General features: G+C 39.6%; 2 protein-coding genes across 3 annotated transcripts in view; both read left to right on the forward strand.

Moving 5' to 3' along the window:
• LOC122846992 (NLR family CARD domain-containing protein 3-like) overlaps window positions 1-17,258 on the forward strand; it is a 165,289-nt gene that overhangs the window by 38,429 nt on the left and 109,602 nt on the right. The gene's annotated exons all lie outside the window — the stretch shown is intronic.
• LOC122846987 (amyloid-beta A4 precursor protein-binding family A member 1-like) lies at window positions 1,350-16,627 on the forward strand. 2 transcript variants are annotated; one of them, XM_044144312.1, is made up of 13 exons: window positions 1,350-1,617; window positions 5,845-7,738; window positions 8,328-8,621; window positions 9,040-9,079; window positions 9,806-9,951; window positions 11,579-11,611; window positions 11,696-11,782; window positions 12,194-12,394; window positions 13,535-13,714; window positions 14,639-14,851; window positions 14,928-15,047; window positions 15,861-16,001; window positions 16,204-16,627. In XM_044144312.1, exons 2-13 carry the CDS (start codon window positions 5,906-5,908, stop codon window positions 16,273-16,275), a joined length of 3,360 nt encoding a protein of 1,119 aa, XP_044000247.1. In that variant the 5' UTR covers window positions 1,350-1,617; window positions 5,845-5,905; the 3' UTR covers window positions 16,276-16,627. The 2 variants fall into 2 exon arrangements, with proteins under 2 accessions (XP_044000247.1, XP_044000246.1); XM_044144311.1 differs by lacking the exon at window positions 1,350-1,617 and having other exon boundaries at window positions 5,780-7,738.

Consider the following 17,258-nt stretch of genomic DNA (forward strand, 5'->3'; position numbering starts at 1 on the left):
GAGCTCCCGCGGGACTTGGACTTGTTTGTGACGCAGACTACATGGCTGCCGTGTGTGAAAACGGCCCTCTGATGCTGGAGGTCCGGATGGAGGCCAATTTATCCACGTTTCTGGAGAACTTCCTGCGTTTTCCATCTGCTCAGGTTGAAAAACACATTCCACCCACACAGCAACAGCTGGATCATTTCTAACTGCAAGTAGCAACAAACTCAGATGAGGATCCAAATATTCCCCTGCAAAACTGGACGATATTTTTTTTTCTATACAGAATCAGTTTGTTCTTTAAGAACAGATTTTATTTGTGAAAATCTGGTGATTTGTGAGCAGAAATGTAGTAAAAACACACAGAACAGACATAATCATACAGATACAATCTGATAAATCATAAACAGATGATTTTTACATGATTATTTTATTTATTAATGAAATAAATAAATTACTCTCATTTTATTTTAAATTTTATTTCCATAATATTGTTTTATTAATTAGTTTTCTGTCACTTTTTCTAATCACATTGATTTATTTTCTCAAATATTTCCAATTGTTTATTTACGGATTTATTTTTTAATTTGCCTTCTTTCTTTTTCTCCTTAGACTTTGTGATATAATTAATAAAAAAATTGTTAAATGCTGAATATTTAGAAAATGAAAAAAAATTAATGAAATAAAATGTCACAGTAAATGAACAATGTATTAAATAAATACACAGTAAGCAAATAATGGAAAGAAATAATATGTTTTTGATCCAATGCACACAAGACAAATTCAAAATAAGTCCTAATAAATAATTACTTTATGCAGCCATTTATGTATTTCTATATTTTCTGCCAATGTTGACAGAATCAGTCCTCCATAATCAGCTATTGACAATAGTAATATTTCTTTATTTATTTATTTAGAGAAATTGAATATTGGACTTTAATAACCTGTAAGCACAATAAATAAACACTTGAAATATTTAAATCTGGTCATGAGTTTCAATTTATTTAAATTACTGGAATAACTTTTTTTTCCTGTTGAAGTTCAGTTTAAAATTATACATAATTTTATAGTAAAGAATTTTAATTTATACGAGTTGCAACATTTAATTTCCCTTTGGGATCAATAAGGTATTTTTGAATTTGATTTTAATTCGTAGGCTGAATGTAAATATTCCCTAGTATAAATGTTATATTTATTTTCTTTAATTATTCTTATTTTTTTTTAGATAATTATTTTTGTTTTTTATTTTTTGTTTAGCACTTTTTCTATTTTCATTATTACTGCTTTCTGTCAAGTTTGTTTTTCATGAACGCAGCCTCTGACGTCACCAGCAGCGCCCCCGCCGCGGGCCACAGCGCCCCCAGCGGCGGCTCCGGGCAGCGTGCCGCAGCATTCTGCAGGTTGCTGATGGAGTAGGCGGGTCGGAGCCGCTGTTTTCCAGCATCAGCTGCTGCTCCTAAAGGCGCTTTGTGCTTCGCTAATCCGCTCTGATGTCACGGTGCGGAGGGAGGGGGCCGAGCTTTCCGTTTTAATCCCACCAGGTTGTCCGGAGGAGGTAGCAAAACGAGCCGAACCGAGCCGACCCGGGCGGGACGATGTGGACCGGAGCCGGGCCTCTCCTCCTCTAACATGAAGGTAAAATCAGCGGCTGTCACGTCCGGCAGTCGATCATTTATTATATTTGTTGGGATTATTGTGCACCTGCTGGGGGGAAATCATAAACAGCGACGTTTATAAAACCGCTCCGACATTTTTGGATGGATATAATTTCAAAATAAATGTCATTAATTTCTAAAATAAGGCAGCCAAGGACGTTTTGTTTCAGCCTCTAAATGACAGGAAACACGGGAACAGAGTGACCAAACAGGCCCGGAACCACAGATTTTTTAAAAAGAGGAACCTTTGGGCCTTAATGAAACCGAACATGACCAGAGGAGGGGATTTAAGTCCTTCAAAATAAAAGCACCTGCCAGTCTTTTTATTTATTTATTTTCTTATGAATTCATCATCCTGAGCGGTCGTGACGCCTGTAAAGGGATAATTGATGCATCCCAACAGGAGCATATGCTGGCTGGGAGCTTGTGTTTGTCACGGTGTCTGACTGACTGACACACACACACACACACACACACACACACACACACACACACGCACCCTGGATGAATCAGGCTAGGAAGAAATACATCACCTTTAATGTGAAGGTTTCTTAAAATAAAATTAAATACTATCAGTTCTTTATCCGTGCAAAAGTTCTGTTTCTCCTAAATGTGTCAGATTTTTTCCAGTAATCACACGTGTAGAAACACCTTTAATGTTTTTTTGGGTTCTGCTTCCACCTGCTTTTCACGTCTTTGGGCTTTTAAAGAATTTGTAAAGAATTTTGCACATGGTGAATGTTTTTAATTGGTCTCATCTGAGCAAACTGCTGTGTCCTACGACAGAGTATTATGGCCAGGTTAATTAAAACATGAATAAATAATTAAAATAACGTAATGTTGTGAGAATAAAATTGTAATAATACAATAATAAACTCAGGATATACAGAGAATACAATTATGATACGAGAATAAACGCATAGTGCAAAAAAAGTCAAAATATTGCAGAAAAAATTTGTCTTAAGAGAAGAAAGTCATAATATTAGAATAAAGAGTCGAAATAATATGAGAAAAAAGTCATGATGATACAAAAATATTGGTTTTTCCAATAACTTGGAGCAACTTTTCATTAAAAAAAATCTGATATTTGGCCACGATATATAAAAACCTAACATGTTTAGTAGCAGACTGAGGTAGAAACCTGAAAAACCAAAGTTGCTTTCTCACAGCCATTACATGTAGAAAATTTCATAAAAATATATATGTTATTATAATACAGGCGTCACACCACCACCTACAGGTCTGGAGTAGTTACTACAGCGTTCTAGGTTACTTTATATGGTTGAATGGATGAAAATCTTTCTAAAAATGATGAATTCATGAGACGTTTCATTAAAAATTGCTTTGGAGAACTAGTTTTTGAGGATCGGGCGTCTGAAGCAGTCAGCTGAGGCGTTAACGCTTTTCCTCCTCTGCAGTGGACTCAATCTGCTGACTGTAGGTTTCTGACAACCTGCTTTCAGACTACACTACAATCACAAACCATATTTAATTTATATCGCTTCATGCTCCTCTTTCTCTGCAGGTTTGGATATTTATTTTATTCATGCTAAGCATTTTTGACGGTTCAGAGTGAGAGAGAAACAGAAAGCGTCTCTGCCTGAAGGAAAATCAGAAAAAAAATTTATACTTGGTTTCTTTGTGCAAAGAGACTGTGGGATTTAAAATATGCTATTCAGGCAGCAAAATACATTTTATAAACTGAGCAAAAACAATACGGAGGCTGAAGGAGAGGTTTTACACCTAAAGGTAAATCCTTGGCGTCGATAGTTGGAAAGTGTCGCCGTTTTTCATCAGTATGGTTTCAGACATCAACTGTCTTTTCTGTGCAGTTTGAAGATGGAGGTTGAAATGCTGCTTCTCCAAACATACAAAGTTACTGCAGCTTTGTGGTCGGATTGAGGTTCCTCTGTCGATCTTTGCTTTCTGAAGACTGGCCCTTTTTCACCGTTACAGTTGCTAATCAGTCCTAACCCTCTGGCAGCCACTCAGCAGATGAACCCGCTGCATGCTTGAGGTGTCGTCAGGATATGTTCAGCAACTTAATGATGCCTCCAAATGCCCCCCCAGCAGCTTTCACTGCAGATGGACAGATGGAGGCGGCTCCGGCCATCGGCCTCGCTGCCGGCCCATCTGTGACCCAGACTGCCTTTTCCTCCCGACTCTCCTCGTCTAACCACATGGCCGCCGCTTGCCAGCTCCCATAAACCCCAAACGGGGAAGACTATTAGCCTTTCTGGTCCCGTCCTGCCAGTTGTGGTTGGTGCTCAAATTACTGGATCACCATTAACCTTTACCCTTTCACTGGTTTATCCGTTTCCAGTCCAGACGTCATTCTGTCCACATTTACAGGGGATCTTTTATTCAAAATTCACACATTGTGGATGTTTCTGTACTTGGATTTCTGCTTCTAAAAAATAGCTGTTAAAATGTGATTTCTGATTCTTAAAATGTAACCATTTAAACATTTTATTCTACATTGACTGATTTGGTTGATAAAATAACATTTAAGCTCACAACTGTTACCTTTAAGTTCAAGTTGAATAGCTACAGCGGGCCGGATTTGGCCCACGTGCCTCGAGTTTGACACCTGTGGATAAGAGACAGTTTGACCTTTCTTCTTCTCTCTGCTCCACATCCATCAATCCTTTGGGTTTCAAGGTCGTAGTTCAGGTAGTTTTTTTTTTTAGCTTTTGAAATTCTAATCTGCTGCTCCAGCTAGTAAAAATAAAAAAAATAAAAAGACACGGCACCTTGTTACCACGGTTACGTGTCATAGCAACTGTCAGAAAGTAAAATAACTGTAAAGGCTTTTTTAACATCCTAAATCAGGTTTTCTAGTTTCTGTTCTTCCTTTGACCTTTTCTGGAGCTGATCTGACATTCGGTGAAGTTGCAGTAAATTCTGGTCGTCTTCTTAAATAAATATCAGAACGGATCTGGTCCTTTTCGTTCACAGAGCATATTTATTATTCAGAGTGCTGCCCGATCTGCTCCCCTCTGTCAGCTCCTATCAGGTACCAGATAAAGGTCCCTCCTTGTCCTCCTGCCCTTCCTCCTCCTCCTCCTCCTCCTCCTGGTGCCATCTGCCAGCTGCTGGTGGACGGATGAACATTGCAGATTAAAGTGATTCTCCGAGGATTTACATTTTTAGTATTAGTGAAACAAAAACAGGGTGGGGCCAAAATTAAACATCATGTCATGTTTGCCTTTTTTCACACGGAGCCTTGAAAAGGTTTTTAAACCTCCTGGAGTTTGATCAGTTTATTTCAGTGGGATTTAATGTGACATAAACATAATGTAGTGCAGAAGATAAATATTGAGTGACCAGGTCATATTAACATAATCATTGTTTTGGGGGCCGTTTGTAGAGTTAATGTTTAAAATGATCAGAACAAATTTGGTTATTTAGCCCATCAAATAAACATTTTATGTTTGAGTTATTTTTTCACTTCTATTAAGCTATATATGCTAATGTTAAGTATTTTATCAATATTTAGTTAACATGCTAAATGTGAAGCTTCAAACTGAATATTTACAATAAAAAGACAAAAATGAAGATAAAAATTGTCAGATTGTTTTAAATATTTTTCCCAGTGGCAGCAGACAGCTCTGCTAGTTAGCAAGCTAAATATTCAGTTTGTTAACTGACATCATTAATCATAAAAAGTAGCTTTGCTAACATTAAAGAGCTGTGCTGACGTAGTACTTTGTGAAATCTCATGGTAAAGTGATAAACGTCTAATTTCGTGAAGATTTCTTAACAGTCAGTAACCAAAGCTTCCACTTCATGCAACTGAACGTCTCCAAAACATTCAAGCAAATTGGAGCTTTATAACTTAAAAAATATAACCTAGTTGAAGCTATGCGTTTTAAAAGTTAGCAAAAATGCTGAAGCACCAAACAATAAACAGAAAATCCCTATGAGGACATTAGCAGAAGTGTTCCCACCACTGATCTTTACTTTGAAAGGACAAAAATTAAGAAAAAGACTTTGAGGTCGCTTTAAATATTTTTCACAGTGCCCCCATGTGGTAGCAAACAGCTATGACAAGGACATCTGAAAATGTGACATGGGCTACAAAGAAAATCTGATGAACACAGACAGTCATCTAGTTTTTGGAGTACTCATTTTGTACGCCTTTATTCCGTTTAATGAACAAACTAGATGACATTTCCTGCTCGTCTCTTGTCTCTTTCTCTTCCAGGGTGGTCTGTGAGTGGGTTGATGATCTGCGAAGCCGTTCTGAGTCCAATCCCGTCCCAGCAATGAGTCAAAAGTATCAGGAAGATGCCACAGGCGAAGCAGACGAGGAGCAGATGGGGGCCTCTGTGCCTCCGAGGACCAGGCAGTCCAACGGAACCAACGGCGAACCACCCATCCGTCGCTCCTGGAGGCCATGTCAGATGCAGAACCAGGATGGGGAAATGCCTCCTCACCACCGGCATCACCACTACTCTGCACATCATCACCACCATCACCACCCTGCCGGTCGCGGACCTCCTCGTCACCGCCGCCGGCCTCCGTCAGGGCATGTTCAGAGTCCTGGTGGGGCCCCGACGGTCGTCTCTGCCAGGTCAGACGGGGCTGAGGGTCAGGATGCCGAGCCCCGTCCCGTGCAACAACACCGCCCTGCTGTTACCCGCTACCGCCGTCATGGTGACCCAAACCCCAGACTTAGAAATCACAGACAGAGGCAGCAGTTTAGAGAAATCCAGGTGTCTTCACCTGGCGCTGGAGAGAGAGAAGGTGCAGCTGAGGTACGGGAGCAGGAAGTCTGTTTTGTTGATCCTGTCCTGAACCAATCACAAGACAGAGGATCTCCTCATCAGACTCCAGTTGCTGTTGTTACTCCTACACATGTCAGTTCTGCTCCTGCAATGGGTGACGTGCAACTTGAGTCCCAAAATGCACCGGCTGAAGCTGAAGAAGACCACGTTGAGTTCAAAGCAGAGCATGAAGAGGAATCGGAGGAAGTCAAAGAGAAAGAGGAACAAAAAGAAGTAGAGGATGACGGAAACTTCCAGCCCACTGGAGGGAACCCCAGCTGTAGCCACAATGAAAGAGCAGAAGAAGCAGAAAGGGTGGAGGAGGACCGGGAAGGCGTTATGGAGAACGCAGAAGAGGATCCTACAGCTCAGGGAAGTGAAATTACAGATCTCTGCTCAGACACGGAGAGCGCCGCCTCGCTGAGCATGGATGGACCTCTCCACAGCCCACCTCCTTTACAATCACCAACTCCTCCCTCCTCTCCTGACGTACCACCTTTCCCCCAGCTGGACCACTTCAGTGAGGACATCAGTATGAGCTCGCTACCTGACAACAACCCTTTACCTGAAGAAGAGGAAGAGGATTGCTCCGAATCTTGCTCACTGTCTCACTCAACTTCTTGCTCCGAGTCTCACCCTAAAACCTATGCAGAATTTTACACGGAGTCCCACCAGAAGACATACACAGAGCCCGACTTTGAGTCGTATTCTGAGCCAAAATTTCATCCAAACTCTTTCCCCGAACCTCTGAAGACCTCCTACCCTGAAATGCAGCGGGAACCTTGTCGACAAGCTGGTTGGAGACCCGAATCTAACAAAGCCCAGCAAGAGTCCCAGCAGGAGACCTTTGTCGGACATAGACTGAAGAGTGTTCAAAAAGGGGCACCATCCTCCCCGACAGAGAGTTCCCACCACACTGTAAGGCAGAGTAGGAACCGTGGGTCCCGTCCCTTCCCTATAGACCGCTCTGTTGGCTGCCGGCTGCATCACTACGACGGGCAGTCCGACAGCGAGGGCGATGGTGCTGATAAAAGCCCTCTATCCAAGACTGGTAGGCTGGCATCTAGGCAGCCACAACCCCAATCTAAGACCCAATCACCTGGACCGGCTGGTGTAGGTGAAGACAGGAATTCGACGGGTCTCTCAGGGGACGCTACAAAAGGATCGGGAGATGCCATCAGCCTGGCAATTAAAGACATCAAAGAGGCAATTGAGGGAGTGAAGACCAAGGCGGTGCGGTCTCCCTACACACCAGACCAACCGGTGGAGCCGATCTGGGTGATGAGACAAGAGATCAGCCCAACGGAGGAAGCATATCCAATGCAAACCAACGTTAGTATGAGACCCATAGTTGTTGACTTTGGTCAGAGTTTGTAACTTGTAACTTTTTCCGATTTTCCGATTAATACAAAACCACCATAAAACCTTTACCACGTCTTCCCCTCTCTCATTACTAAATTTCCTTTCAATTCAATATCAAATAAAGGTCACTAGAGACAATAAAACATAAAAAGTCTCTTCTTCAAACTGTTGGCTTTTCTCAAAACGTTATCAAACAATCACTGCTAGTTAACATTTGGTTGTGACGTATTTAATGCGCCAGTTCCACGCTATGAAACTTATTTGTTATTGCCTGCGCTGTCAACAACTATCTTCTACTGCGAAAAGAGAAATGCGACCTGAACAAAATGGCTGTTAATGTTATTAAAATATTTACAGGCGTAGCCGACACGGACATGACTTCGGGCTTCCTCCGCCTCCATTGCTAAAACTACAGGCAGACTACAGCGCAGAAAATTGACGTCATTGTTCAGAATTTCTCCTGATTGGCCCGTTAGAAATTCTACCGGACGACGTTATTAGTTTACTAGCTTATGCTAGGTACTAACTCACAACTTTTTCCGCCATCTTTCCCCCGCAGACGTCTCCTCACTCCCCTTCTCGGTCGACTCTGGAGTCTCCGTCCCGCTACAGCGTCAGTCCTCTGAGAGCCGAGTCATCCAGGAACCCGCAACATGGCCACGCACCGCCGTCCCAACACAACCATCACCACCACCAGGGCTACCAGTCGCAGCCACGGGCACCGCAGACCTACACACCCACGACGCCGACTCAGCAACCATCAAGTCAACGTCTGCAGCAACAGCAGAGTCCGGAGCAATCATCTGCGCAAGCGCAGCCATCGTCGCCCCCTCAGAAGGCGTCCATCCAGGAAGTAAAAGTTTAACCGCACTACGACAGAAACACATTAAGTTATTCAATAAATATTTATAATTTAGATAGTCCCATATTATCAATATTAAAAAAAAAATATATATATATATATCCATAAAAACCTTTACCAATAGAATTGGTAAAGGCTTTTTGTTAAGCAATTGTTAAGTAACAATAATTACTTAAAGTATTTCTTTTCGTTTTAGTTAATTCAATCTTATTTTCAACTTTGTAGTTAAACTTTAATGTTCTGCTCAGTAATAAATTATAGTAACTGGAAGATTATAGAAAGTTAAACCCTCAAAGCAGCAGAAAATTCAGTGGAAGAAAAACCTTTCTAAGGTCCTGCTTTGTGTAAATGAGTTTTGATCTTTGGTGTGAAAGTGACCAGAATGCTTTGTGTTTTTGTGATTTCTCAGATTCGCCGAGCTCTTCCTCCCTTTCCCACATTTGTGGACGGTGAGTGAAATCCCGAATATAAACAAAATAAATTGTCCTTTTTGGTTTTGAATAACGTTTTCATATTTAAACTGCTCATACAGTAAAATTAACTGAAATTCAAATATAAAATAGTTCAATCTTTTCCTGTACATTTTGTTTTGGTTTGTTGCGGATGTTTTACCGGTTTTCCAGTGCTGCCTGCTGGATAGTTAGCTTTAGCTAAAAGCCGTTCTTTCACCTGGATCTTCTGGTTTTGGGAGGTCAGAAAGAGAGTTTGAGTCAATAGAACTTGTGCTACACAATCATTTACACCAGTTAAACCACTGGATCCAGTTTGATAGAAAATACTTCCAAACACCAACACATTTGGGTTCAGTGACACATGGATGAGTTTCATGCTTTAGCATTATCTCTAGGTAAATACCATGTTGTAGTAGCACTTCAGCTTTAGCTTCAGGTGAATACCATATTGGTGTAGCTTGTTAGCATTAGCTTTCGGTAAATAAAAATGTTTTAGTAGCATTTAGCATTAGCGTCTGATTAATACTTTAGCATTAGCAGGTCTAATGTTTCTGATTCGTATTTCAGGATTAGCACAATTAGCTCCACGTTTCACCTTTGTCTCCATCATCTAACAGTCAGTGTTGGGAAACTCCTAACCATTAGCATGAACATCCAAAGTAAACACCGTTGCCATGGAGACAGTGTTGTGTGCTTTATCGTCAGTGTGTGTCGTTCCTGCAGTTCCAGGACCGTGTGACCCTGAGGATCTGATTGACGGCATCATCTTTGCTGCGACCTACCTGGGCTGCACCCACCTGCTGTCAGAGCGGACGCCCTCCAAGAGCGCCCGCATGCAGCAGGCGCAGGAGGCCATGAGCAGAGTCCGGGTGAGAAACGCCACGCAGACGTTACAGCGACCTCGTTGTTGTTTCCTGAAACTAGTTTGGATTTTTGTATTAATGGTTTCTTCCTCACTGATCGGCCTTTCAGCACGTCAGTGTAACATCCTGCCTGCATCTTGACGTCTTTTACATTTTAGTTTTGGGTTAATTAGCATTAATTCTGTCTCATTCTGATAAAAATAATTTTGCAAAACTAACTGACCTGAAAAAATAAAACCTTTATTCCGATTTAACTTAAAATATTTATATATTTGATTAATAACTAAACAGTTAGTTAAGCAACATTTAGCTTGCTAGCTAAATAATTAGTTTGAAAATTAAATGTTTATAAAAAAATATTTTCTAAATTGTAAAATACAAGTGTTTACCTCTACATTAAATATTTACATTTTTTATTTTGCTAACTAAATACTTGGATCCAAATTTAAACTTTTAGCTTCCCAGCTAAATGTTTAGCTTGCAAAATAAATACTTTCTTTTCCAAACTAAACATTTTCTGAATATTTAGTTTGGAACAATATTTAGTTATCAAGCTGTGACATTTATAAATGTACAATTAATCTGGTGAAAATATGACATGTAAAATGAAAAAGTAAAAAAAATAAAATTTTCCCTGTCAGGGTAAATAACAGAAATATTTCTGTTATTTTTGTGATTTCACTAATGGCACTCCATATATAAATGCTTTAAAAGCAACTTTTAACCTCAGAGTTTTACTTTTTAAGTAAATTATTAAATTCTAAATGACTGCAGAGATTCGTTACACTTTAAAAAAATAAAATAAAAGCTTTTATTAGTTTTATTTTTCGTGCTTCAGACTCGCTGTCACGTTGCTCTTTTTGAAGTCAGGTGACGCCGCCAGCGGCTTTGTGCGGCAGGATTACGTTTGGATCGCTGCGTCCTTCCCAGAGTCGGTCCGGCTTTTCCTCCGGGGCCCCGCTGCTCGGCGACGGCGCTGGGGCCCCAGAGATGTCAAACACAGTTAGCGAGAAGCTTTTAGCTTCATTCTCTGGGAGCAGAACCACCAATCCACCAGGATTTCTGCTCGCATTACCGTCCAGGAAGCAAATAGTGCATAAGCCACAAATATACATGAAAAAAGAGACGATTAAGTGGAGATATCAGAGAGCTGGCAGGCAGAAAGGAGAGACGAGAGAAGCAAGACTGGAGATATTGAAGCTTCTTTAAATGATGTTCTATAGATCTGTGTCCAGATCTTATTAGCATTCCTACTGCAGATTGAGCTCCTACTGCAGCCTGGATCCAGAAAGACGTTATTTACTCCAGAAATAAAGGAGTAGCTTTCTGAGTTAATTTTGGTCACAGTGTGACTCCGCCGGCTGCCTCAAACACATGCGGTCCGTTTTGTCTTCAGGCCGCGTTGTGTCACTCTGATGCAGAGGAAACTGGTGATGATGTCGGTCGCAGACGCCGCTGGCGTCCTGCTGCTGCCAAACATGGCCGCCACTGACCTCCCACACGCACGGAGACATAGAAACAGAAACCTCTGAGCCTCTTCTGTCCCTTTGTTTGGCATTTGGAGTCGAGTCAGTCGGCAGCGGACGAGGCAACTGAGTTGTTCTGAAAATATTTTCTGCTCTCTCATCTGCAGGCGGCTCAGAAACAGGCGAAGAACAGGAAGAAGGTGAGTCTCTGCCGGGTGGCTGTATTAATGTAAAAACTGATGGTTATTTACAACCAGAGGTTTTCCATTTCTGTGTTTCCGTAGAGTCCAGACAGCGAGAGTCCGTCCACAGCCGAGGTCGACCTGTTCATGTCCACACAGAGGATTAAAGTCCTCAATGCAGACACACAGGTAAAAAACCAACATCACACTTTCCTTTGCAGAGCTAAAACCACAACAAAGCAGGGAAATACACCACCGCACTTTCTATAGAAGCAGGTAAAAAGACTAATTTTATTCAACGAAAAGTTTACAAAATGTCAGGAGAAGCTATATGGGCTAAAGGTTTTCAAAGTTAGCAAGAGCGCTAAACAAAAAATTAGCTTAGCTAGCAGCGGATTAGCATTACTGTATCTTCCACCGCGCCTGAGTTGCTGCTAGTCTCCTCTAAATATCATTATTACTAAAATAAAAACAGTAACTTTAGCAAAGTGGCGTCACGTTCCTGAAGATATTTGATGTATTTTCTTCATCAATGTATTTGTATCAGATTAAATTGAAGACGGTAACATCACAGCATCTGGTCTGATTTCTTTCCTGCAGGAGGCGCTGATGGACCTGCCGCTGAGAACCATATCGTACATCGCCGACATCGGCAACATGGTGGTCCTGATGGCCAGGGGTAAGATGGTGAGGTCGCGCAGCGCTCAGGAGAACCTGGACCACACATCTGAGCAGACGGACCTGAACCACGACGACACCAGGATGTACCGGATGATCTGCCACGTGTTCGAGTCCGAGGATGTGAGTCATGATCAGGTCCTTACCGAAGGGTTGGTGTTAAAAACAAAACTAAACCCGTTTTTAAATGTTTAAACTGATTCCAATAATTTAATGTTTTCAACTGTAAATGAGTGATTTTTCTCACTGTAGGATCCAGATTTGATTGTTTTAGACTTGTTACACATTCTTTATAAAACACAGAAAATTATTGTGAAAGTTTTTGTGTGTTAGTAAAAATACAAAATGGAGATTTTTTAAAAGGTTTTCATAAACTTGTTTGAAAAAGCAGCTCAAAATGAACAAAAATGTTGATTTTAATGTCAGAATATGCAACATTAGTCATGAGTGTCGTGTTTAAAAATGAGTGAATTACATAACTGGTTAAAAAAAAAGAAAAAAACTAACATGTTTTAAAACCTTCATAACGATGTCGATATAGACCTCTGCTCTGAACAAATCTGTGTTTTTTGCACCTAACAAAATTAGTATGGAGCTAAAGTAGAGCCATAAAATTTGTTAAACATTTTGAAACAAAAAAAAAAAAAGAATTCAAACTAAATATTATTTTTGAAAAGCTAATTTTTATTTAAATAGTTTCTACAGGTCTAAAAAAAGAATTAAACAACAAATAAACTTCATGGCAAAATTTTATCTCCATAGAATTTAGAAACTACTTATCAGACTCAAGGTTTTATTATTATTATCTTAAAGAAACGTTATGGCCCAGTTTTTCCAGTTACAAAGTTTTTCTTTTTAAACAACTTAATGGCCCCAATTTAGCTCCGTAAAGGTTTGGAACGTTATCATGAAGCAAGAGTGGAATCCCTTAGAAGCCAAAAAACTTAGTAATTTTTTTCCTTAGTAATAAAGTACTTGTTTATCAACTTTGCACAGTTAAAATAAAAAAAGAGTAAGATTTAATAAATAGACTCAAATCAGCATCTATAAATCTGTTAAACTCGTCATGTAGACGGTAAATAGTTTTAAATGTCATCAAGAGATAAAAAGTAACTTGATGGTTAAGATATTTAATACAGAAGGTGATCAGAAGGTGTTGCATTGGATTTATGGGTTGAGTTTTTAGTAAATATTAGTTTATTTAACTAGCATTAGTTAAATAAACTGTTTTAAAACAGTTTTCGTGACGTTTTCTCCTGTCAGGCGCAGCTCATCGCTCAGTCCATCGGCCAGTCCTTCAGCGTGGCGTACCAGGAGTTCCTCAGGGCCAACGGCATCGACCCCGAGGACCTGAGCCAGAGGGAGTACAGCGACCTGCTCAACACTCAGGACATGTACAACGACGACCTCATCCACTTCTCCAAGTCCGAGAACTGCAGAGACGTAAGCCTGCCACCAGAGGGAGCTAAACTAACTTTATTTGTTTCACCTCCATGTTAAGCATAAAAATATTCACTTCTTCTGAAATTTATTTTTGTTTTCTAAAAGAGCATTACCAGGTGATCAGAGTTATTTTTGCCCTCTGGTGGATTTAAATGAACATTTGGAGAATCGGCAACAAATATTTAGTTTTTTCTCCTAAACTGTAGAACTCCACAGAGAATGAGTATGGAGTTACATTGGGGCCAATAAAGTTTGTTAAAAAGAAAATGTAAAACATAAAAAAAAACTTTAAAAAATATTTAAAACTAAAAGTATAAAAAAAATATTTAAAAAAAAATATTTAACAAAAAAATTTAAAAGTAATTATTATTATTAATTATTATTTCAATTTGATCAAATTTAAAAAAAAAGAATTAAAAAATTAAGTTGAAAAACTACATTTTAGATTTAGTTTAAAAAAAAAAGTACAGAGCTTTTTTGCCATAAAGTTTGCTAAAATAAACCCCTTTTTTATACTGAAAAGAAAATTATTTAAGTTCAAAACTCCTTTTCAGATTCATATTAAAAGTAACAAAACTGTTGAGTTTTTGCAAACCATCGACACTAAAGGATGCTAAGCTATAAAATTTATTAACATTTTTCTTTTATTTTTGAAACTGTTAAAAAAAAACCTCAAAATTAAGTTCAAAAGTACTTTTGATATTAAATTTTAAAAAAACAAAATATGTATTTATTGTGTGTTTTTTGTAAAACAGCATTAGCTTCTCTTCTGTTCTTGGTGTCTCAGTTATTTTTGGCCTCTCTGGCCCTCCGGCAGGTTTAAATGAACAGCTGGTTTTTTCAGACGCAGCTGTTCTGCACTTTCATAAACAACCTTCCTGATCTCAGCGAAGGAGAATTTCTCAAACCGTTTCCCACCTGCAGGTTTACATCGAGAAGCAGAAAGGCGAGATCCTGGGTGTGGTGATCGTGGAGTCGGGTTGGGGCTCCATACTTCCCACCGTCATCATCGCTAGCCTGATGCACGGCGGGCCGGCCGAGAAGTCCGGCAGGCTGAACATCGGAGACCAAATCATGACGATAAACGGGACGAGCCTGGTGGGGTTACCGCTCAGCACCTGCCAGAGCATCATCAAGGTACCGGCAACGATCCTCCCTCCTCCTGGTTTCTCTCTCGTGACAAGAAATTTAACCGCATTGTTGTTTCCTTCAGGGTCTGAAGTCTCAGTCGAGGATCAAGATGAACATCGTCCGCTGTCCTCCGGTCACCATGGTGTTGATCCGAAGGCCGGACCTGCGGTACCAGCTGGGCTTCAGCGTCCAGAACGGGATCGTAAGTAACGAATTTTAACAGAAACAGGAAATGACAGGAAGTAGACGATAAAACCCCACAGAGGTACTTTCTGTGGGAAAGAAAATCAAAAGTTTTAGACAGATTTAAACAATCAACCAAAAACTGGAGGTCATAATAAGAGAATGATGTCAAATTACCAGGATAAAGTTTGAATAATACGAGAAGTCGTACGACAAAGTATAACTTTGCAAATAAAGTAACACCAAAAAAAGTCACATGGTGGGAAAAAAGCTGTACGAGAATTAAGTCACAATATTAAGTTGTAGTAATACAAAAATAAAGTCGTACAACAAAACATGAAAATAAAAACTAAAAGTTAAACAATAAAACCAGTGGAGCAGGAATACTTTCTATAGGAAAGAAAAAATAAAGTAATTTATGAAAGAAATGTTTCGTGTGGAAATTAAATGGAACAGAAGAAGGAAAAAAAACACTGAACCAGGTGTACTTTCTAATAGGAAAGTAAAAACACATAGTGTTCAGAAAGTAGCTCCGTATGTGGCTCTATCCAGAAAGACGATTCAAAAACACAAAACACCGGGCAAGGAGGAGCTTGAAGTAAATGGAAAGAAAACTGAATATGGAGTACTTTCTATGACAAAAAAAAAAATCATGTTACTGACAGCAACAACAGAAAAACACCAGACCAGGAATACTTTCTAAAAAACAAAAGACATCTAATAAAGTTAATAATTTAACTTTAAAGACTTCAGTTTTGGTCTCAGATCATTTTTTATTACTTCCTGGTCGTCTTGTTGAGCTGATTCGCCGTTCCTCGTCTTCTTCCTGCAGATCTGCAGCCTGATGAGAGGCGGCATCGCCGAGCGCGGCGGCGTCCGCGTCGGCCACCGCATCATCGAGATCAACGGGCAGAGCGTCGTGGCAACGCCCCACGAAAAGATCGTCCAGATCCTGTCCAACGCCATGGGAGAGGTGAGAACAGAAACCAGTTTGGAACTGGTTTCCAGAACAAAACCAAAGGTTTCCCTGATGAAATTTAAATTACCAGAGGAAATAAAAGTATTTAAATATTTGCTCCAGTGGGTCGATTTGCTAACAAAGTAAATGATTCATTTTGAGCAGAATTTTTATCATTCCCAGATAAAAACAACATTTTGGTTTCTTTCTCCTCCAGATCCACATGAAGACGATGCCTGCAGCCATGTACCGTCTGCTGACGGCGCAGGAGCAACCCGTCTACATCTGAGCTGCTCTTTAAGCTCCGCCCCCCGCCGTTTTAAGCCCCGCCCCTCTTTCCGGATCAATCTCACTGGACTTGCCTTAATATGTACAGCTGACTGTCGTGTAAATCGTCTGCTATGTGGCAGCAGAAGGCAAACGTCTCACTTTAGGCCGAGTGTTAACGTGACATTTTAGGTTCGACCAAAGATAATCTGTGGGTTTGGTTTGTTTTTCTTGTGTATATTTAGGCTGCAAACAGAGACGATATTAGATTGGGTTGAATAGCCGTAATATCTGAATGTATTTCAATCATGATGGACCTATAATACGAAAGAGCATGTACAATTCTGCAGAATAAATGTATGAAAATACAGTGAGTTCTGTTTTTTTTTTGTTCATTAGAGAGAAAAAGTAACAAAAATTACTGAGGTATTGAAGATTACACACTTAAATCCATCATAAATGAAAAAAACTAACATATGGAGATATATTGGTGTCAAAAGGCAACAGTAGAAGAAAAATTCTTAAATTTATTTTACAATGTTTCTTGAATAAACTCAGTTTAAGAAGTCATAAATTTAAAAGCCATATGTTTAGAACAGAAAAAGTCACAATATTGACAATCATTTTGTATGCGATTTAAGCCAGTAGTTTATGAGAATAAAATTGTACGACAGCAACACAAAATACAGGAATAAAATTGTAATAAAACAAGAATAATGTTGCAACAGTACAAGAAAAACGTTTCAATACAAAACTTTTGCCAATATAAAGTCAGAATACAAGAAATCGTACGACAAAGTGATAACCTTAAGAATAAAGTAATACCAGAAAAAGAGTCATATGGCGGAAAAAATGTACAAGAATAAAGTCGTACAACAGTAAATTAAAATACAAAAAAAATTGTAATACTAAAATTAATTCACAATATTACCAGACTGAAGATATAATAATACGAGAATGAAGTCAGAATCTTAAGAGAAGCTGCAATAAAAGAAACGTCATAAT

This window comes from Gambusia affinis, linkage group LG17, assembly GCF_019740435.1.
Source record: "Gambusia affinis linkage group LG17, SWU_Gaff_1.0, whole genome shotgun sequence".
In the NCBI taxonomy this organism is placed as follows: domain Eukaryota; kingdom Metazoa; phylum Chordata; class Actinopteri; order Cyprinodontiformes; family Poeciliidae; genus Gambusia; species Gambusia affinis.

What these genes read in the sequence shown, in the direction of transcription:
- LOC122846987 (XM_044144311.1), top strand. Translation starts at nt 5,792, where the DNA reads ATGAACAAACTAGATGACATTTCCTGCTCGTCTCTTGTCTCTTTCTCT. An exon ending in AGAAGGCGTCCATCCAGGAA is followed by an intron (nt 8,622 to 9,039) that starts GTAAAAGTTTAA and finishes GTGATTTCTCAG; the next exon opens with ATTCGCCGAGCTCTTCCTCC. An exon ending in CTTTCCCACATTTGTGGACG is followed by an intron (nt 9,080 to 9,805) that starts GTGAGTGAAATC and finishes TCGTTCCTGCAG; the next exon opens with TTCCAGGACCGTGTGACCCT.